The 23221-nt window shown below is 43.6% G+C and overlaps 1 protein-coding gene across 2 annotated transcripts; it reads right to left on the bottom strand.

Annotated features, from left to right (window-relative positions):
• Window positions 1-2223: 2223 nt before the first annotated feature.
• ELAC1 (elaC ribonuclease Z 1) lies at window positions 2224-21680 on the bottom strand. 2 transcript variants are annotated; one of them, XM_055558884.1, is made up of 4 exons: window positions 14798-14903; window positions 13451-13508; window positions 8452-8919; window positions 2224-6828 (listed from the first exon to the last, which is right to left on the bottom strand). In XM_055558884.1, the coding sequence occupies exons 2-4, from the start codon at window positions 13452-13454 to the stop codon at window positions 6362-6364; spliced, it is 939 nt and encodes a 312-aa protein (XP_055414859.1). In that variant the 5' UTR covers window positions 13455-13508; window positions 14798-14903; the 3' UTR covers window positions 2224-6361. The 2 variants fall into 2 exon arrangements, with proteins under 2 accessions (XP_055414859.1, XP_055414858.1); XM_055558883.1 differs by lacking the exon at window positions 13451-13508 and adding an exon at window positions 21563-21680 and having other exon boundaries at window positions 2232-6828; window positions 14798-14962.
• Between the last annotated feature and the right edge of the window lie 1541 nt (window positions 21681-23221).

Raw genomic sequence — 23221 nt, 5'->3', positions numbered from 1 at the left:
GAAGGAAATGGCAACCCACTCCAGTATTCTTGCCTAGAGAATCCCATGGACAGAAGGGCCTGGCAGGCTACAGTCCATGGGGTCGCAAAAGTTGGATATAACTTAGCAACTAAACCACCATCACGAAGGTTATAGGCAACCATTCTCTTCCTCCTGGTTTTTAGTTTAGAGATTAAGGGGAGGATTTTTGCTTTTTTGTTTTTAATATTAATCAGGAAAAATCCCTAGGAGAGCACGGTATAGAATAATAGGAAGGCAAGGAAAATGGAACCAGTCACCACTACTTATTGAGTGCCTAATACATTCCAGGCACTGACCTAGGAGCTGGGGCCCAAAGGGAAGCACAGGCAGACACAGTTCTGCTCTTGTGAAGCTTACGGTGCTGGAGGCAAAGAGAAACATCAGCTGGATATTCACAGGAACAAAATGAGAATACGAAGTGACAAGCAACAGGAATGTGGGGTGCAGTCACACGCTACCTAGTGGGGAAGTCTGGGAAGGCTTCCAGGAGGATGTGGCTGCAGAGCTGTGAGCAGAAGGCTCAGAAAGGGTTAACCTGGGGAGAGGAGAAAGCATTCCAGGCCCAGGGAGCAGGGTCCAGGCCCCGGGAGCGGTCCGTGCCAAGACTGGGCAACAACAGAAACCTCTGACAAAGGACTAAAAGGCCCACATGGCTGGGGCTGCAAAAATAAGCAGAATAAGATTAGCTTGGAAAGGGGGGTAGGGCAAGGTCATTCAGATCTGGGTACTAGGTTCAGATTTGCATTTTGAAAAAACCTCTTTGCAGTATGGGGACTGGATTGGAATGTTAAAAAGTCTTGAAAGGAACAGTTAACTGCCTGGAGCACCCATAAGGAAACCCCAATTGACATACTTATTTGGAGCAGCATTTCATCTGTTGTGTAGGTATTTTAATGTAATTTTTAAACTAAATGAACATGCACACACACACACACACACACACACACAAATAGTTCAAAATACCGCATGTGTTAGTTGCTCAATTGTGTCCAATTCTTCGCAATCTCATGGACTGTAGCCTGCCAAGCTCCTCTGTCCACGGGATTTTGCAGGCAAGAATACTGGACTGGGTGACCATTCCCTTCTCCAGGGGATCTTGAGGACTCAGGGATCCAACCCAGGTCTCCAGCATTGCAGGCAGATTCTTTACTGTCTGAGCCTCCAGGGAAGCCGCTAGCGCCATTAGGCTTGTGTAAGACAGTCCTCGTCACTGTTCTTCCCATAGCCCTTGCTAAGGATCCCTTCTTCCACTCTTAACCATTCATCTGGTATTCACTATCATCCCCCACCTCACCCCCTTTAAAAACGTAGTGTGGTTAATGTACTATTTTTTAGTTTTTAAGCACTGTTTAAAAGAATTCCTCAATCTTACCTCACATCCCACCACAGCCCCCTCAAATTCTATCCTTGTCCTGCCAAAGAATGAGCATCACCTGCATTTCCTTTTTATTTTTCCCATGTTAAAAAAAAAAAAAATACTCTGACTCATTCAGTACCTAAAAAATCCATCAATCAGTGATGACAGGATCAATATATTTCACCATAATATATAACTTTGTGAAGACAAAAGTACCTTCACTGTACATCTATCATGAGCATATTTGAAGCAGTAGGGATTTTTACCTTTTACGTAAGAACTGCATTTTTAAGGTGACATAAGAATATTCAAGGAAATCACAGTTGAATTATACGTGCTAGTTGCAAGACATAATAAAATTGTTTTCACTAGCAGGCAAGAATAATCTTTATAAGACAAATGTCTGGGAAGAGAAGTGTTAGAAAGGTCATTAATCGAAGATATTCAATATCATCTATCAATGGAGCAGCAAAACAGGTCTCTCTCCTGCAGCTGCGCAGTGTGAGCTAGAAAACAAGTGAGAGATTCTTGACCAGAGTCCAGAAAAATAAGTTAGATGTTTTGACCTCCAGAGAAATCAATGCTAAGGAAATACTCAGAGAAACAAAGATTTATGCCTCAGAATATTCACGACAGTATTATTTATAACAATGGAAAACAACCTCAAATGCCTCAAAAGTATGAAAACATATATTACATCTATAGAATGGGATAATCTAAAATCATTAAATTCATGCTCTCAAAGAACAGTTAATGCTGTGGGAAAATGCTCATGTTAAATGAGAAAAACAGTTGAGGTCAACCTACATGTAAAAATATGCGTGTGTGTAATATACATTCATCTATAAGCATGTGTAAATACATAAAATATATTTATGTACACCTCAGTTTTTCTAAGTGCCTAAATACAGCTTTTTCTCCGCATGTGGCCTACCACTCACATACTTCAGAATCACCTAGGGGGGTTTATTAAAAATGCAGATTCTTGGGGTCTATCCCAGACATACTGAATTAGTCTTTGGAATTAGAACCCAAGGATCTGTGTCTACCTATGCACACTTGTCCACCTGTGTACCACCTTGAGTGATGCTGACTCACATTTCAGTTTCAGGATCACTCTCTGAATTGGTGGAACTATGAGTGTGAGCATGCTCAGTCGCTCAGTTGTGTCTGACTCTTCCGACCCCATAGACTGTAGCCCGCCAGGCTCCTCTGTCCATGGGATTCTCCAGGCAAGAATACTGGAGTGTGTTGCCATTTCCTTCTCCAGGGGATCTTCCTGATCCAGGGATGGAACCCACATCTCTTGCATCTCCTGCCAACTGCAACACCTGGGAAGCCCCCTGCAGAATTATGAGTAGTCATCTTATTCTCTTGAAATCTTTTTTTTAAATCACTGGGCATATGCTGCTTTTAAAAGTTTATTAAAAGTATACTAATGAAGCATGAGTATTTGAAAACAGATGATTTGGGGTCTATGTGGGCAAGTCTAAATACCTTTTGAGAAACAGAAAAGTGCCTATTTTTTATCTAAATAAGCAGGAGTATGAATTTCTGACAATTGGAAAGTTGGCTTAAGACAAAGAAAATACTATATTTGGTGTAGACATGGAATTTACTACCTCAATAAAGTTGCAGGTAAAAAATATAAATAAAATGCTTTTCAACAGTATTCGGTTCAGTCACTCAGTCGTGTCCGACTCTTTGCGACCCCATGGACTGCAGCACGCCAGGCTTCCCTGTCCATCACCAACTCCCATAGCCTGCTCGAACTCATGTCCATCAAGTCGGTGATAGACATAGTTGGTGACTGTTAATACTTTCAATAGTATTAAGGAACACCATTTCTCCGTGTTATAAGATGCTCCTTGGCAAAAGAGGATTCAGTGATCAAATAAGTTTGGGGCACAACACATATTCTAATCTAGAGAGTCATATAACCATGAACAAATTATAGGCTCTGGGAAGTCCAATTTAAGGTTCACTCGGGAACTCCCTGGCACGCCAGTGGTTAGGACTTGGCATTTTCACTGCCATGGCTCTGGCTCAATCCCTGAGTGGGGAACTACGATCCCTCAAGCTGCATGGCCCAGCCTAACAGGGGGAAAAAAAAAATTCACTCAATTCTAGCTCCACAAATTCTTAGAATGTGTCCTATCATTAAGAACAAATTCTAGGCCAGAAGAGGGTCCAAGAAAGAATTCTCGCCATGAACTGATACCCCACACTTAATCCAACACATCAATTTGTTCCACATTCCCGTGTTCTCTGAGGGCTTAGCCCACATATATTAATAGAGCCAGATTCTAACAGCACAGCTCATGTCAGCTATCAAATAATGCTCAGGAACTGCAAAACTGAGTGACAGGCTGTAAGATCAGAAAGATCTGAAAGAACTGCATATTCACTTTGAGTTTTCCTGTTAGTCTCTACCACTGAGACAGCGAGCTTGAAATTTTGTCTTGTATTCATTTACTCCCAACACAGTAAATGGAATACCACCAATCAGGCAGTTACAGTTTTGGACAAACCCAGCAGTAAAATGGGCTAGGCACAGGTTCTAAACTTTAGGTCTTAAATCTTGTGATCTCGTTTCATTCAATATACATTTCTGAGGGCATAGTATGGGTGGGTATTTCCAAGAATGTAGAGGTGACCAAACTACAATCTTTACAGACCAGAGCTCCAGGCATTAGAGGTACTAATACTAGCCATTCCCTCTTGTACAGGTTTGGGCACACGTTGAGTGCCTGTGTGCTAAATCGCTTCAGTCATGCCCAACTCTTTGTGGCCCTGTGGACTATGGCTTGCCAGCCTCCTCTGTCCATGGGATTCTCTAGGCAAGAATACTGGAGGGGGTTGCTATGCCCTCCTCCAGGGCATCTTCCCAACCCCAGGGATTGAATTCATATCTCCCGCGGCGGATTCTTCACTTCTCAGCCACCGCGGAAGCCCATTAGGCACACAGTAGGTTAATAAATGCTGGTTTGACTTGAGTTCAGAAATCAAGATATGCATTAGTTCTGGTCCACTTTGGTACTCTGGCAGGCCAGGAGCCTAAAGCAGGGCTGAATCAGCCCATTCTGGAGGCTGCTTCAGAATGACTGAGATCTTGAGTAGCTAGACCATCACTACTTAAGGGATTCCAGACCCCTCCGGGAGTCAATTTGAAAAGCCCCAGGACCAGAGGAATCCAATAGTGTACTATACACCATGACAGTATTTCTGAATAAGTATACTATAAAACTCTCTAGCTTCTTAAGATGTTAACGGACAGTATATGGTGAAATAGGACTTTAGAAAGGGGTTCAGTTGACAAGCCTCTGTACTTTAGGACTTCGTGCCTTGAAGCAACGTGCTATGCTCCTTTTATACACTGTCTTTATTTAATCTTTACAGCACTTCTAGAGGTAGGTCTTACTATTATTTTCCTCACTTTTAGAGATGAGCAAGCTAAAGATCAGCAGATCTAAGGACCCTGCTTCAGAGCACACAGGGACCGTCATGAGGTGCAGAATGGGACTCTGGACTCAGGTCTTTCTGGCATCACAGACTGGCCCTGGTGATCACTGAAGCGGTGCTGTTGTGAATACACTGGTGGGCATTACAGCTCTGCCAGAGGGACCCACAGTATACAGCAGTCCCCAAACCAGTTTGATTAGGGAACCTTTTTGACTGAATCAGTACTTGAGACTACCTTTCCATGTAATACATTTTGAGAAATACTGTGGGCAAATGAGTCCGAGATACCCCATGACAGACAGAAGGGATGTGGAAGGCAACTCAGCAGGAAAAGCTATTCTAGAAAGAACATTTTACTAAAATGGTGCTCAAAGAATTATTTATCAGAACACATAAATTAAACCCAAGTTGGACAGACAGTCATTTTTTTAACCTCCAGATTCACAAGCTCCAGCTCCCAGCTCATTTCTGACAAATAATGTTTGATGTGACATTCCAATATATTCATTCACTTAGCTAGCTTTTTAGGATTTGTTGCAGAATTTGACTTACCTCGTAGTTCAACTCATTACATCACTATTTCTTTTTTTTCTTTTTGAGCAGAGAAAGGTTTATTGCAGGACCATGCAAGGAGACTGGTGGTTCATGCCCCCAAAACACCTGAACTCCTATGTCATTGAATTTTTATAAAGTATGTTCACAGTAGGAGTGTAAGTTTTAACCTGATGTGTATTTCAGCAGACCTGCCATATGCATTGTGGGATGAGATAATTCTTCATTGTTTAGGACTGACCAGAATTCCCTACGATCCAGCACCCTGCCCTGTACTGACTAACTGCTGGTAGTAACCCCTTCTAGTTTTGACAAGAAACATCCCACAACTTCAAACTTCCATCTAAGGGAGCAGTATCACCTCCGAGAACTCTGGGTTTAGAGCAAACTGCAAAGTTTAATAAAATATTAACTGAAGGCTAAATACCTATCCTGACCCTGCCTTCAGTCTTCTAGCAAAGAATTCAAGATTTAACGTGCCAGCTTCAATTCTGCATATCCAATATCTCATTACATTTCTCTTTTATTAATAACATGAACAGATTCAACACAAACTGCCAAAATACCATTTTTAGCCAGGAAGGCCGAGTCCTGCATACTTTGCCAACAACAGCAATAAAGCTAGATAGAAGCTAAGCCCAGGATTGCATGGTGCATTGACTAATCTCTGAAGCAGCAGCCACAAAGCATGTATACCTGAATAGCCTATCATTTTGTCAAATGTGGACTTTAAGAAGGATGCTGGTTTCATTCTTTTTAAAGTGATTTATTATCAAAAAGCTTGCTCCCTCTCAATGCTGAGTTAGTTCAGCAATGCAGCTCCATCCTTTTCAGGATTATGAGGACTCAAATAATTTTAGACCAAAATGACAATGACCACCACCACCACCACAACAAAAAAACCAAATGTGACTGTTGGTTCAATAACATATTTACAGACACATCAGAATGCATTCAGGAATACTGGTTTCACTTCTTGATCGGAATGCTGATCACCATGAAATCTTCTGCGAGAGTCACTTCTTGGAGGTCTAACACTGATTCAGCTTGCTTTTTAAGTTCTACAATCCCATCTGCTTCTCCTTCTCTGGCCAAGGCAACTGGTTTGTACCTCTGACTGAAGTGAGTCAGAACCAGCCTCTTTGCTTGGCACAGCTTTGCGAATGTTGCCGCCATCTGTGGCGTGCTGTGGCCATGCTCCTTTGCTTTGTCCATCTGGGTGTCATCCAGGGTCGCTTCATGGATCAACAGGTCTGCTTCAAAGCACAGCTTTACTCCTGCATCATCCACAACCCCAGAACAGTCACCCAAAATACAGATTTTTCTTCCAACAATAGGCTTCTTTAAGACATCTTGGGGAGAAATTGTAACTCCATTTTCCAGAACAACAGAAATTCCGTTTTTCAGCTTCCCATAGGCAGGACCTGGTGGAACACCTAAAAGATGGAGGCAGATACCAAAACATCACGGGAATGGAATTTATGACTTGTTAAAGAGTATCTGTTTCAACAGCACTGCAAATAGCAAATGGAAAAGGCATCCAATTCTTTTCGTAATTGTTATAAATATTTTATTACTTGTGGGAAACTGGGATATTTATACATTTTTTAAAAGTTCATTGTTGGCTATTGATATTAGCAATGTCCAAGTACTGAAAACATTTCCAAGCACACATTTCAGATAAGTTTAAGCTCTTAAGTCCCCCTAAAACCTTATTATAGTCAAGGTAACAGCTGGGATCCTCTGCTGTGCATGGGAATAAGTTTTTGTGTGCTGCATTTAATAAGCTCATCTTCAGGTAAAATTTTAATGACAAGTTACCAACAAACTGATTAACGTAATAAAAAAATTGTTAGAGGGGACTGTTTGGATCACAACATCAAGGAGAATTTCAGGTAGTTACACATAATCAATCTTCGTTTTAAACAGAGGCAGTTCCATGCTTACCGAACTGGGCTTAAATCTCATATTAATCGAGAATAACACCTGATGATCACTCTGGGCAATACATGCAAACAGCGTATGTTCACTAATTCCAACATGGATCATGTTTACAGTTTCCCAACACACTGGTATTTTCACAGGTTTGTAGATATTAAAAATATCTTTGGTCTAAGGCAGTTTTCCTCATTACTTAGTGCTTTGTTTTAGTTGGGGAAGAAAGAAGAGATTGTGTAAATAAAGATAAAGAACACATGAAAAAGCACTGCCATGCTTTTCACAGCTCCTGTCGTCGGCATGGCAAGGAAGGCGGTGACACTAGCGGGCTGATGCGCCTGGCGCTCTGGGAGAGGTGCTGAAGGACCGGGAGTGTGATGGCCTAGCACGGAGAAGGCACGAGGCCTTGGCTGGGCCCCAGGCCAATCTTTGAATGCTTGCTTCCAAGTGTGATGAACCCAGGTACATAAGGCTGGTTGAGGGACGTTCTCGGTGGTTCAGTGGCTAAGACACCATGCTCCCAATGCAGGAGGCCTGGGTTCGTTCCCCAGGAAACTAGACCTCACGTGCTACAACTAAGACCTGGCGCAGTCAAAAAATAAATAAATAAATAAAACTGGTTGAGGCAGTGTTCCAAACACCAAATTACTAATAACCTAATCAAAGTTGACTGACTAGGCCAAGTCAATAAAGAAGGAAAACTCAGAAAGCAGCTGGTTGCAGTTGCATGGTTGAGAACTATGGTGAAAAGTATCTGACCAAAGATGCCACTCAAACATACTTCAAAAAGATGACATGAGAAAATAAAAGCCCAGACCTGAGACATCCACCATCACCCCACCAACCAAGATAGGAAAAGCTGAAGACAAGGCAGATCAAGAATGTGCCTCTAGAGAGCTGAAGAGAGACTTCAAATATATACTTCATTTTTGCTCTGAATAGCATCTTCTGGCCCTACAGATTTCCCTTAATAAACAAACTTCGGGAAAAGGAAGTAAGTGGAGAAAATGTTTAAGTGTTAGGCCTGGGAAGCAAGAAAGGAAGGTTTCTATGACACTTCTAACTGTTTCAGCTCACAACAACTCAACTGAGGAGAAAGGAGAAAACAAACAAACACTCACCCAGATCTTTCAGTTTCTGTGCGTTGAGTTTACCTGGGCGTTTCTTCTCCACGACTGAAAACCCAAAGGAGGGTATTCGATGAAAGAGGCGAAACGCTTTCACAACAAACTGTTCGTCATCAACCAGGAGGTACGAGTTTTCTTCTGAGTCTAACAGGATAGTTCGTCCTTCTCCCTCTTTGGGGGGGTTGTCTGTTTTATCCACCCGCACAGATTCTTGCAGTTCTTCTGTAGGACACTGATCCGCTGTAGGCACCAGCTCATGGACCACATAAGGGAAGACCAGCTCCGTGTGAGAGAGCTCCATGGTTCGCCAGATAAAGTCCCGAAGCCCCACAGGGCCATAGATTTCGATGGGCTGTTTGGTGACCATGGACCCACTCTGCAGGCTGATTGTGCAGAGGAGGCCAGGAAGGCCAAAGAAATGGTCTCCATGAAGATGCGTGATGAAGATCTTGGTAATTCTCCCTTTTGATTGAAGCAGAGAAACAAATTTTTGAATTTTTCAGAAATAAAACCCACACAAAGCTGCTTGAAACATGAATGTATTTTTCTACATGATTCCAGAAGCAAGAAAGACAAGTATTATTTCACTGGAAGGTTTTAATAAGATACAACTTTTTTCATAAAACATCTTCAAATTAAACTGTTACAGTTTTAAGAGTATTTTCCTATACATCCTCTTACTGAAAAAATGAGAAAAGGAAAGAAGTGAAGTGAAGTGGCTCAGTCGTGCCCGACTCTTTGGGACCCCATGGATAGTAGACTGCACCAAGCTCCTCTGTCCATGGGATTTTCAAGGCAAGAGTACTGGAGTGGGTTGCCATTTCCTTCTCCAGGGAATCTTCCCAACCCAGGGATCGAACCCAGGTCCCTCACATTGTAGACAGATGCTTTACCATCTGAGCCACCAGGGAAGTCCTCTCACTGGAAAAAAGAGAAAAGGAAAATGTGTACCAAAATGATTCACTTCAGTAATCAGCTAGGCCTCAAGTGCGAAAGTATCTGGCAGTTACACTGCCCCCTGCTGCTCCCTCTCAGAACAGCAAGTATGTACTCCCAGCATGCTAACAAAAGTTCCTTTGGCTCCAACAGACTGGACCAGTGCCTGAAACCAAAACTGCCTTTTAAGGACTCCACACTGGCCAAAGACTAACTAACCAAGCCAGAGCCTGCTTGCCTGGATGAGACAGAAGGAGAAGGAGGAAAAAGCAAGGGGGATGAAGGAGGGGAGGACAGGGAGGAGGGAGAAGGAGGTAGGGAGAAAGGGAGTGAGGTGAAGGACCAAGGAGGAGGAGGCAACAGATGCTGGAGCGCATATCCGAGGGTAAACCCCCCATAGTGTTATGTAAGGGCACGTGGTCCATCCCTTCCTTTCGGGCTGAACTACTAGAGCAGCTCTTCCAGTGCATGTTGACTTAGGCTGTAACTTGATTTAGCCAACGGTAAACTGTATGGGTTTTCCTGGTGGCTCAGAGGTAAAAAATCTGCCTGCCAAAACAGGAGATGCAGGTTCGATTCCTAGGTCGGGAATATCCCCTGGGGGAGGGCATGGCAACCCACTCTGGTATTCTTGCCTGGAGAATCCCATGGACTGAAACACCCTCTGGGCTGCAGTCCATGGGGGTCGCAAAAAAGTCAGACACGACTGAGTGACAGAACAACAAACTGAATTTACTCCTGGTACGTGGCAGGATGCCACATCAACATTTTTCAGAGATGCACCACAAAGCCTTTTGAAAGTAACAATCACAATTAACATATTTTTAATACAACAGCTGCTTCCAGTCCGAGCTCATGGCCCGCCTATTTAGTTTATTGTGATGGGATCTGTCCTGTGACATCCAGGTAACAGTGTGCTCCAAGCGAGTCTTCTCAGTGTTAATACATCAAGCCAGAGAACAATGGACCAGGTAGGGGCTGATCTTGAACCTTGAGAATCTCCAGGAGGCACACTAAAAGTTTCCCCAACATGCTCCTTTTTGTTGTCTTGGTGTTTAGTCTTTGTTTTTGCTGTTTTTTTACTTCTGGAACCCTTTCATTTCCCCCTTTCTGCTGTCTGGGCTGCCAACAGCCCCCCACCCTCCCAAGTGGGACCTAAAGAATCAGCAGACAAAAGAACTACATCAGTTGTTGAGTCCTGGTCTCACACTGACCTCAAAACTGCCAAGTCAGACTTTCCGGGCCTCTCCCTATTTACTGCAAAGCACAGCCAAAGCTGAATACCAAACAATCAGTGAACTCAAAGCAAGTGAGACACGTTAGGTAAGAAAAAGTAACTTTCCACAGTTATCACAGTTTCATGGAAGACAAACATTTCATTTTTTAAGAAACTTGATTTCAGTGGGAGAAGGAATGGCAACCACAATTATCAAAGGTAAGAGGAAGCTACCAAATGAAAAAAGAAAAATGCCTGAGTTCCCTTTCACTTAAGAACACGAAAATTACCAGGGAAAATGTCATCCATATAGGAGTAGAAGACTAAGCATCCTCTATGCCCAAAGGAATGATGCACTGATATTTACTGCTGTAGGAAAATGTCTACATTATTGATACATACTATATTCAGTTGGAAAAAAAAAAAAGTCATACCAAATAGTTTGATTGCATTTATGCAAAATTATATACAAACACACACACAAATATACCTGCACCATTACCATAACTATATGTATAGAAAATTCACTGACCAGAGAGAGAGATTTGGGATATTCTTATTTATATTTTTCTGCTTTGTTTAAACTTTTACAATGAGCATGTATACTTATTATAATCATTTTAAAATTATACTTGTATAATACTTTTTTGTAATCATTTTTGAGGGGGAAAAAAAGCTTAAGCTCACCTTTAAAATTATGAAAAAAAATAGATATGACAAACCCACACTTTTTAATCAGATGCTTGGATATCAGGACCATGGAAAGTTGAAAGAAGTATATTTAGACAGACAGAAAGTACTTCTTTATGAAACCCATAAAATATTATTACCCCAGGAGGTAGTATAAGCTAAAAAACTTTCAAACACTCCAACAGTGATGGGTCCATATTTGGTTACTGAGAGAAACCAAGATGTACTGAGGATTCCAGGTTGAGACTGGGGCTTTAGAAGTGCTAGAGTGTCTTAGCTGATGTTCAGGGATTACCATATCATCTCCTCCCTGAGGCCAGGAATTCTTTTTTTAAATCAATAAAAATTTAATAAGCTAAAAGTTCCCTTTAGATTTTATTTTAGTATTACTATTTTTCGGCCAAACTTTTATTTTAAAAAGCTTGAGCTTTGTGATCTGTTGAAAAATAACTGTAAAATATAAAACATGAGAGAAAGATATTACGGCAAAAAGAGTTAAGGCGGTACCCGTGGCTCCTGCCTCCACCTGTCCACATCCCTCTATAATTCCTTCCCCTTGAGTGTGGGTGGGACTGGGGGCTTGCTTCTAACCAGTGAAACACGGCACAGGGATGCAATGCGATTATGTTCTAAGAGTCCATCTTGCTGGCAGACTTGCTCTTAAGTCTCCTTCTCCCTTCCAGGCAGTAAAAAGAAGCAGGCTAGCCTGCAGCAAAAACCCCCATGACCAGGACCGACAGCAGGCCTCAGGTTGCCGCAGGCAGCCTTTGTTCAACACCTAGAAGGTTCTGCCAACAACCTGAGTGAGCTCTGATATGAGACCCCAGCACTGGCCAAGACCTGGGATGCAGCCTGCTGAGACCCTGGAACAGAGAACCAGCTAAGCCTGGCCTGAAGTCCCTGACCCACAGAAACTATGAGATAATAAATGCAAGCAACCCACTAAATTTTTAATCCGTTGTGCAGAATTAGATAACTGACACAGGTACTGAGTGAAAACTGGAGACTTATCCCTAAACCCACACCTCTTAATACAACAGTCACTTGTTTCTATTTTAATCACCCTGCCACCCCAACCCCTGTTCTCTAAATATTACAGCCACCACTCTGGCGTGTGCCTACCCTGCCAGGTCTCGTGAAAGGAACCCCTGTGTGATCCCAGGGAAGTAAAGCATAACACTGCTCTGACCACAGGGTTTCAACATAAGACAGTATGTGATTGGGGTTGAACTGTGTACACCTGTCCCAAGTGATACGCCTGGTTCCTTCCTCCAACAGTTCTCTTCCTAACCCTCTATCTAGGTCTGGGACATCACCACCTACAACCTGGAGTAATTCTGTACTTCTTCACATCCTAAGACATTCACTCAGTCACGTCTCCTGCTGGCTCTACACATATCTCTTTGAGTCTCTCAAATTCATCCTTATTCCTACTTTCTGCTCCAGCATCTTCATCTCTTTCTCACCAGGTGAATGCAACTGCCTTGGGCCTGATGCCACTCTCTCTCCCAATACATTTGCTATTGGAAAACTGTCCTAAAACACAAATCAGACCATGTCATTTCTTGGATTAAAATGTATTTATTTCTTGTTGACAACAGACTAAATAATAAGGCCCAGATACCTTAGAATACCGCAGAAGTCTTCACAGCCGGCCCTCACTTTAAGCATTCCTGTCTCTCATCTCTGTAGTCAAGTACTCAGAGTGCTGGATGGCTTAGGATTCCCCAAACACGTCATGTCTCTGGAAACTCCCTTACTTCCTGCTCACTCTGTCATCTGTTCCCTAAATATCCATCCCTGCTTCTCTTCCCAGAGAAACTTCTATTCATCTCTTATATCCTCGCTCGACTGTTACTATCTCTGAGTCGCTTTCTCTGAACACACAGATACAGTTAGTGTCCTCCTCCTTTGTGCTTCAAAAGTAGCTAGAAAACACGTCTTTATTCTTACTTATCACATCTCACCATGACTGTCTGCATGTCAGTCTCCACCACTAGACCAAGGGATCCTTGGATGCTACAGCTATCTTTCTTTTAGTCATTAAATGCCAGGTGCTGTGATGAGCCATAGGAATAATTTCAGTAACTACCATTTATCAAGATCTAACAAGTGAGAGGCCTGGTACTCAGCGATGAACATCTTACTCACGCATTAACAGATATCACCAGGCATCCACTAGGTGCGCACATGCTCAGCGAGTCTAGTCCTACAGGGAACACACAGTGAACACAGAAACAACTACCTGAGTAACACAATTTTAGACACTGATGATGCTAAAAAGTCAGTAGAAACAGCACAAAGCAGGAGAATGCCTGGGGTGAGGGGGAAATTACTTAACCCAAGAGGTTTGGGGAAAGCCTTTGAGGAGACAACATTTGGGTTGAGATTTAACTGATGAGAAGTAGACAACCACACAGAGAAGGGATTACTGTATACAATTCTTACATCACCCCTTTTAAGTGGAGGGTTTAAGTGAAGTGAGTCACTCAGTCGTGCCAACTCTTTGCAACCCCATGGACTATACAGTCCATGGAATTCTCTAGGCCAGAATACTGGAGTGGGCAGCCTTTCCCTTCTCCAGGGGATCTTCCCAACCCAGGGATTGAACTCAGGTCTCTTGCATTGCAAGCAGATTCTCTACCAGCTGAGCCAGAAGGGAAGCCCAAGAATACTGGAGTGGGTAGCCTATCTCTTCTCCAAGGGATCTTCCCAACCCAGGAATTGAACCGGGGTCTCCTGCATTGCAGGCAGATTCTTTACCAGCTGAGCCATCAGGAAAGCCCTGATAGGGGGGTTTTAACCCCATTTTAAAGATGAGAAAAGAAAAACTCAAGCTTGCTGATCTGCTAAGGTGATAGCAGAGACACAACTGGGACTGGAATCCTGGTCTACCCGACTCTGGGCCAAGGCTCTGTGAACACTGGACCCTTCGGTGGGCCTGGGGCGAGGCTCGCTAGGTTCCCTCTGGCCAGAATGCCCTTCTTCTCCAGCCCAGGAGGCCCTTCCTCCTCCTTCAACAACTCACATATCACCCCCTCTCAGATGTCTTCGCTGATGACCCCAAGCAGAAAAGAACAACTCACTCCTCAGAACACCTACTGCCCTCTTTTGATACTTACACCCACCTCCTGGGGGAAGTAAGTATGTTCCTGTGCTTGAGCCGTGTCTTTTTAACATGTCCGATGTATCCGACTCCATTCTCCATGCCCTAAGCCTATGTACATCCTTCCTCTTCAATTTACAGGAAGAATGAAAAGTGAAGGACTGAAGGGAAGGAAGGAGAAGGAGGAAGTAAGTTGGGTAGTCATTCAGCTAGTTCATCTAGGCATCTGGGTGTGGCCAGATGCCTGAATGCCTTCCAAGTCTTGCCAGGGCTCCAGCCCTGAAATGGGGTACAACTGCTGGGGTTGCTTCTGAGTAGAAGGCCCAAGGACAGCCAAGAAAATGAAGACGAGCAAGAGACAGCCCTAATTAGAAAGGAGAATGTACACTCACCTGCTTTAAGTTGGCTCTTCATAAGCTGTGTCTGGGTTCCCTCCCCACAGTCAAAGAGCCAGCACTCGCCTTCACACCGAAGGACCAGCGCGGAGGCACCCCGGGTCGGGGACGGGTATGCTGCGCCTGTCCCCAGAAATGTCACATCCATAGACATCTTCCACCCTGCAACGAGAAGGTCACTTAGGGATTATCACACATCACTGCTCAAAATCACCAAAAACAGGTTCTTGTGAGTTTCACAGTTATCCAACTTCTATACATTGAGAGCAGTGTGGATTCCTGTTCTCTAATAGTTTTCCACAGAAATCTAAAGAAAGATTTTAGTAACTCTTAACCAGTTAAAGCTACAAATTACCAAACCTTGTATGACTGCTCACACAAATAAAAATAAATTAAAAAAAAAAAGCCAAACTCAGATAATTAAAAACTACAGTTGAGGGCTTCCCTGGTGAAACTGAAAGTGTTAGTCACTCAGCTGTGTCCATCTCTTTGTGACCCCATAGACCATAACCCGCTAGGCTCCTCTGTCCATGGAATTCTTTAGGCAAGAATACTGGAGTGGGTTGCTATGCCCTTCTCCAGGGGATCTTCCTGACCCAGGGATAGAACCCAGGTCTCCTGCACTGAGGCGGATTCTTTACCATCTGAGCCACTTGGGAAGCCCTCCCTGGTGGCTCAATAGTAAAGAATCCACTTGCCAACGCAGGAGACACAGGTTCAGTCCCTGATCTGGGAAGATCCCACATGCTGTGGAGCAGCTAAGCTTGTGCACCACAGCTATCGAGACTGTATTATAGAGCCTGGGAACGGAAAAAAGGAGAAGCCATCAGAATGAGAAGCTTGTGCACAGCAACTAGAACTGCTCGCTTCAACTAGAGAAAGGCCTGTGCAGCAACGAAGACCCAGTGCAACCCAAAATAAAATAAATAAATACAAAAAATTATATATATATAAAAAAAACCAAACTGTAGTTGAATTCCAACCATACGACATTCTGGAAAAGGCAAAACTATGGGGCTAGTAAAAAGACAGTGGTTTGGGGGGGATGGGAGGGAGGGATGGGGTTTTTAGGGCAGTAAAACTATTCTGTATGATACAGTAAAGACAGACACATGTCATCATACATTGGTCAAAACCCATAGTATATACAACACAAAACGTGAATGAGCCCTAATGTAAACTGTGGGTCAATACTGGCTCATCACCGTTGAACCACACTAACGTAAGATGTCAGCACCAGGGGAATCTGATGGGGGGGGGGGGGTGGGGAGTGGGTATATAAGGACTCTGTACTTCCTGCTGATTAATTTTTTTGAAAATCCTTCTAATAATAAACAGCTCTAGTGAGGTTCTGGGCAGGACAGAGAACTTAATTATGCTCACTAAGTGATCTCTCTCTGGTGAGCTGCTCATGGTGAGCAGCCCTTTCTCTGAACCATCAGAAACCACAACAAAACACTACAACACTCGACAGCAATGTGAATAACACACAGGAACGCTGAGGGACTGTCTCACTCCCCTGATAAGAGGGTCCATGAGGGGTTAGCGCTTGGACTTCTGCTCTCACAAGTGATAAGTGACAACCTGTGGAGTGTGTAGATTTCTGCCAACTCCCGATATCTCTTTTTCCTTTCACTATTTTTGGGCATATCTATCTCTGATACGGTTCCTTTTTTAAAAGATTTATTGATTTGCTTTTTGGCTGCAGTAGGTCTTCACTGCTGTACTCAGGCTTTCTCTAGTTGCAGCAAGTGGGGGCCACTCTTCATTTGGTGTGCAGGCTTCTCACTGCAGTGCCCCATGCACTGCAAGGCAGATTCCTAACTACTGGACCACCAGGGAAACCCCTCTGATACAGTTCTGTGACAGGAGATATGCATCAAGTAAAATAAACTCAAACTTCAGTTCAGTTCGGTTCAGTCGCTCAGTTGTGTCCGACTCCGCACAACCCCATGGACTGTAGCACGCCAGGCCTCCCTGTCCATCACCCACTCCCAGAGTTTAGTAAAACTCATGTCCATTGAGTCGGTGGTGCCATCCAATCATCTCATCCTCTGTCGTCCCCTTCTCCTCCTGCCTTCAATCTTTCCCAGCATCAGGGTCTTTTCGCATGAATCAGTTCTTCACATCAGGTGGCCAAAGTATTGGAGTTTCAGCTTCAACACCAGTCCTTCCAATGAACACTCAGGACTTATCTCCTTTAGGATGGACTGGTTGGATCTCCTTGCTGTCCAAGGGGCTCTCAAGAGTCTTCTCCAACACCACAGTTCAAAAGCATCAATTCTTCGGCACTCAGCCTTCTTCACAGTCCAACTCTCACATCCATACATGACCACAGGAAAAACCACAGCCTTGACTAGACGAACCTTTGTTGGCAAAGTAATGTCTCTGCTTTTCAATATGCTATCTAGGTTGGTCATAACTTTCCTTCCAAGGAGTAAGTCTCTTTTAATTTCATGGCTGTAGTCACTATCTGCAGTGACTTTGGAACCCAAAAAATAAAGTCAGCTTCCACTGTTTCCCCATCTATTTGCCAAAGTTATATATAACCAATTACAGATTATCCACATGGATGGCAAGGAAGGAAACAAACATGTAAGTTTAAGAAAAACTACTAAAACAGGAAAACTTGACAGGGAGCTGGATAAATATACTATCTACAGGGGGAAAGAAACCTATCAGAAACTTTTCTCAGTCCTTGCAAAAATGGAAAAAACCCTCAGTCACAAGAGGAAAAAAAAAGTCTTATAGCTAGAAATAAAGTTAACGAAAAAGGAACAGGCCCTAAAAGACTCAAAGAGAGAAATACATTAGCTTCTCTGATAGGAGATTTACTATCACAGAAATGCCTATCTTTCCATAACTAATGCATGTATATTTAATGCAAATTCTATCAGATTTCCAGTGCAATTCGTCTTGGAACAAACGTAACCCAAAGATCACATGAAAGAAAAAAAGTACGTCTAGAATGGGCAAGAAAAGCATACAGAGTAGTGAGTAGTGATTTACTTTTCTAGGTAGTAACATGACACTAATCACGCACAATGTAAAGATATATTGTTGGCCACAAACATAAAGTTGTAAGAGAAGGGATAGTCTGGAAATAAACCCAGGCACACACAGAAATCAATATAAAACAGAAATGTAAAAAGGGTGGCTTTTTAAAATGAATGACACTGACATAATTGGTTATTTTTGCAGAAAAAGTGAAGCAAGATTATCTTGCATCATATATAAAAATACATTCCACATGGTTTAGAAATTTAAATGTTTCACATTTAAATGTGGACCTTTCAGGTCCAAAGAAAAGTGTTAAAAAAAATTAGGAGAATATGTATACAAATTTGGGGATGAAAATCCCTTACTGGCAAGACATGAAACAAAGCTTTTAAAAAGGCATTTTTACTACATAAAAATTTTCATATATCAAAAGACTCTTAATGTCAAAGGACCTCCCCCTGCCAAAAAAAAAAAAAGAATCTGGAAAAAACTGTACTGTTTGATAATGGCCCTAAGAAATGGTTCAAGCAAATGCATTAAAAAAGAAAAGTACAGAATAGAAAACTAAAACAATGAACACACACAGAAAATTCACAAAAGAAATCCAAAGGGCCAATAAGCATGAAAACTCTCAGTCCTCCAGTAGTGAGAGGAAATGCAAATTAAAGAAAAAAGAGCCATTATTTGCCACACATCGGCTGGCAAATATTAATGCTATCCAGTGTTAACCCAGACAAGGAAAAATGGGTACCTACATTTTACTAGGGGTAGAAGCATGAACTGCTATTATGTTTTGGGAGAGTAATCTGGCAATACATATTACCAATAATAATGAGGCTGCTAATAGCAACGTACTTTAATCCAGCAATCCCATTATTGGGAATCTACCTTACAGAAATAAAGGATCTATGTACAATGATATTTACTGTGAAACTTTTAAGGTGGCTAAAATTTGGAAACCATCTGAATATATAGATAGAAATATCAATATGGAAACAACTGAGTATTTTATTATACATTCATATTATGAACCATCTGTTCTACAGTTCAGCCAGGTCTGTGACTCCTGCACCGAAGGGATGACAATGAGAAAAGTTACAGATGGCTATGGCATAATCTCATTTTTATAACAATGCCCAAACATCTATGTTATGCAAGACAGAGACAGTCTGGTGAGGAACAGTATACACCATACTGCTACAATGGTTATCTCGGGGGTGATTAAAATGATGGTGGTGGAGATTAACTTTTTAAAAAAATCCTTGAATTGTTTTTAGTTGCAATAAGAAGCATTTACCTATTTGACTTTATTTTGCATTTAATTTACTTCATGACTTAAAAAAAAATGTGTCATAAAGCTAAACATGCTCTTCTGACTATGATCTCCCTTTCCATTGGGGGTATAGTCTGCTCCCTTTTCCCACCCCACACCTCACACAGCAGGTGGGTGGTACATCTCTCCACCCCACACATGAGTCTTTAGGTTATTGCTAGTGACCTTTCCATGCCTTACTAAACATTTTCACTTCCAAGATCAAGACTTCCTCTGATACCGCTATAGTTTAATTTGCAAAGGCTTTCTGATTGAACTGCAGTTTGCAAGAGCCAGAAGAGTAAAGAGAATACAGAAAGTCAAAAATTTAAGGTAATAAATGCAGAAGGTGTAATAGAATATAAACACTTTGCATGTGTAACTGATAGTAGATCTAAGCCAGTGGTACAGAATCCTGAAGTACTCATCACCTGGAGATCTTTTAAAACATCAACCACTGGGCTCCATCCCAGAATCAACAGGAAATTCCACAAGAGACATGTGTTTTAGAACTGAATAAGAAAAATTCTTCCCTTGTGATCCTAACATGCAGTCAGTTTTGAGAACCAGTTAGTGAAAGGCTAGTGGAGAACTATAATGGATGGATCAGGCTGACCTGAACTCACTAGTCAACAAGTCAATTAAAAAAAAAAAAAAAAACTTTTGTTATGCAAAATTTCAAACATACAAAAGGAGAGAGATTAGTATAACGTACTGTCACACTGAGCTTCAACAATTATCAACTCAAGGTCAATTCTGTTTCCTCTTTATCCCCCATCCACCACCTAAGAATATGTAACAAGTGGTATTGGGAAGTTCCACCAGGGAGCACTCGCTGTCTGGCTGTCTCTCTTTTTCTGATGTTGGCAACCATTAGTGATCCTTTCCAGGAACCATTATTTCATTAGGGGTTGTCAAAAGGTGATATTCTCTCATTCCTTCTGTAGTTATTAGTATCCTTCTGTAATTCCCTGATCAATCAGTCACCCTGCAATACAATTTGTATGGAAAAGAGCCAGTGATCAATCTTAACACCACAGAGACACGACCTAATCCAACTCCTGACGTGATGCAATATGAAGCACACAGTAACCGATGAGGTTTTTCTTGCCAAAAAATATAACCTGTATCTGGAAAAGGCTGTCTTCTAAACACGTTTATTAGAGCACACCACAGGGAAGGAAAAAGCAAAATTCAGTGTGTAAGAAACAGTACAGGACAAATGGCTTGACTTCTTCAACAACCTAAATACTAGGAAAAATAATAATCAAGAGAGAGGAGACAAAGAGATGTGAGCCATCAAACAAACGTAACATGTCTAGCTTGTTTGAATCCTGATTTGGACCACCAGATGATGGGAGGGGGAAAAAAAATGAGAGAACAGGGGAAATGCAAACTTCACCAGAGAGTAACAAGAGACTTATGAGACTGATAATGCTGTTATGTTCAAGGAGTTACTGTGTTGTATAAACATAAGCCAGTATTTAATGGATGAAATGGTACATTTTGATTTGCTTTAAAATAATCCAGTGGGGGTGAGGGTGCCAGATGAAACTAGATCAATTAGCGATTAGTACATGAGTTGGTACATTCTGTACACAATTCTGTTTTTGTATAGATTTGAAAAGTTTCCATAATAAAAAGCTTAAAAGCAAGCCAAATAACCAAAACTCTTCCACTAGGTTGGGAAGTAACCAGAAATTTAATCACTGGTGCGCGTTATGCACCACTAGGAAATAAATAAGCAAACCAGGTTTTGGGTCTTGTCTACTTGGACAACAAAACAAAACAAAACTCAGCCGTTTGTTTTCTGATAGTACACATTCCTAGCGAGAATACAACACACGATCGAGCTCGGTAGGGTCACTTGACACTCTGGGCTAGTGGTTCTCAGTCCTGGCTGCAAACTACAATCGCCCGGTGGTTCTGGGGTTCTCAGCACTGGGGAAGCTCCCCGGGAGATTCTAAAGACTGTCGGGCTCCGAAGGAGTTTTCAGGCAGAGGCGGTGCCAAGCCTGCAATCCACCCAAGCGGTGCAGGCAGGGCAGGTCCTGTCATCCTCCATTTCAGAGATGCAAGGGCCGAGGCCCTCTGCACAGAGAGTGGCCTTTGCGAGGCCAAGGCCTAGCCAGCTGTGGCCAGAGGCCGGGTCTCCGACCGCCGGCCGGCCCAGCAGCTCCTCCACGCCTATCGAGCAAAAGGAGGGTGGGAGGCGGCAGAGGCGCGGGGCAGGGTGTCCTCGGCCCGCAGGTCGGGGTAAGCAGGCGCGATGAGGGGCGGTGGGTGGACAAGGCGCGTCCTAGCTCCCCGGCTTGGGTCCTCGGCTTCCGGCCCAACCCGCGACTCCGCGGGTCGCCCGAGCGCTCGACAGGTTTGGCGGGCGCGGGGGAGGCCTCGGTGGCGCAGACCCCGGCCCGCCCCCAACCTCGGGCGCGCCCTGCCCCACTCACCCACTCCCCGAGGCCCGCGGCGAGGCCCGGCCGTCCGCGGGGCGGCGACGCGCGCGGGCGGAAGTGCGCCGCCGGCCGAGTCCGCGACCCACCGCTCTAGGAGGCGCCGGAGGTCCGCGCTCGGTGGTTCTTCGCGGAGCGCGACCCCGGCGTGAGGCTGGGCTGTGGGTCCGCCGCTCTGTCCCGCGGCGAGTGGGACTGCCCCTAAGAGGGCTGCGGTATCCCGGGAAGACCAGAGCGCCTGAGGTGAAAAATGTCTGCTGTGTGGGTTGCTTTTTTATTTTTATTTTTTGGCCACTGCTTGGGGGCATGTGGGATCTTAGTTCTGCAACCAGCGATCAGACCCTCACCCCCTGCCCTTGAAGCCCAAGGTCTTACTTAACCACTTGGACCGCCAGAGAAGTCCCTACTGTATGGCTTTTTTTTTTTTGCCATGTAACGTTGATGCTTTTGAACTGTGGTGCTGGAGACTTTTGTAAGTCCCTTGGACAGCAAGGAGATCCAACCAGTCCATCCTAAAGGAGATCAGCCCTGAGTGTTCATTGGAAGGACTGATGTTGAAGCTGAAACTCCAATACTTTGGCCACCTGATACGAAGAGCTGACTCATTTAAAAAAACCCTGATGCTGGGGCAGTTTTAAGGTGGGAGGAGAAGGGGATAATAGAGGATGAGATGGTTGGATGGCATCACTGACTCAATGGACATGAGTTGGGGTCAACCCTGGGAGTTGGTGATGGACAGGGAGGCCTGACGTGCTGCAGTCCATGGCGTGCTCAGTAGGACACGACTGAGTGACTGAACTGAACTGAACGTTTTCAAACAAGAGCGTTCTCCCAGATGCTTTGCTCTGGCATATTTGTGTAAAGTCTGTGATTTTATGGCGATGAATCTATCTGAAGCACTAAAAACGGAAGCGTGCGGTGCCTTGGAATCAAAGTTCATAGTAGAACCTACTCTAGATCCCAAGTCTTCTTTCGATTCCACTTTGCACTTCCAGGGATACCGCGGAATGTCTCCTGAAAAATTCGCAGCTGCGGGTGCTGTGCCCGCAGCAGGGTCGCCGGTGTTTTCACTTGCTGAGAGGAGCGCACAGCCACAGCATCGCCTCCTGCACACGTGGGGTGAGAGCCCCGGCCGAAACTGCACGTGGCCCAGGTGGAAAAACGGATTCAGGTCAAACTCCAGCTTTCAAAGCTTCACACTCTTGTGTAGTGTCAGATGTACTGATTTTTGCTTACATGCTGGAGGTGGTCAAAGTATCCAGCAGCTTCATAACAAGGTTAGAAGTGCTGTGGATGGAGGGTTTTAAACACTACCTGGAGAGTGGGATCATTTACTTTTGGGCCTGTTCAAAGCTTTTATTTATGCAAGCGTTACTTAAGCTCCGCCTTTGTGGAGAGAGAATCCGACTTTGATAATGAATTTTTAATATATGTCATGGTTCCTGGTTTTAGGAGCATACGCCAAGGTTGGAAAAAGAAGTAGCAGAGAGTCACTAACAAAATGAGGGAGCAAAGGAGAAAACAAAGAGAGTGACAAAAATAGGGAGATCATTAAATTAAGGAAGGGTTAGGGAATTCCCTGGGAGTCCAGTGATTAAGACTCTGCACTTACACTGCCAGGGGTCGGTTCAATCCCTGGCAGGGAACTAAGACCCC

Source organism: Bubalus kerabau, chromosome 21 (assembly GCF_029407905.1).
Source record: "Bubalus kerabau isolate K-KA32 ecotype Philippines breed swamp buffalo chromosome 21, PCC_UOA_SB_1v2, whole genome shotgun sequence".
Taxonomy (NCBI): domain Eukaryota; kingdom Metazoa; phylum Chordata; class Mammalia; order Artiodactyla; family Bovidae; genus Bubalus; species Bubalus kerabau.
The sequence above is the reverse complement of the archived record's forward strand: the minus strand, read 5'-3'. Positions and strand labels throughout refer to the sequence as shown.

What these genes read in the sequence shown, in the direction of transcription:
- ELAC1 (XM_055558883.1), bottom strand. Translation starts at nt 14,954, where the DNA reads ATGTCTATGGATGTGACATTTCTGGGGACAGGCGCAGCATACCCGTCC. An exon ending in GAAGAGCCAACTTAAAGCAG is followed by an intron (nt 8,920 to 14,797) that starts GTGAGTGTACAT and finishes TTCAATCAAAAG; the next exon opens with GGAGAATTACCAAGATCTTC. An exon ending in ACAGAAACTGAAAGATCTGG is followed by an intron (nt 6,829 to 8,451) that starts GTGAGTGTTTGT and finishes TCCATCTTTTAG; the next exon opens with GTGTTCCACCAGGTCCTGCC.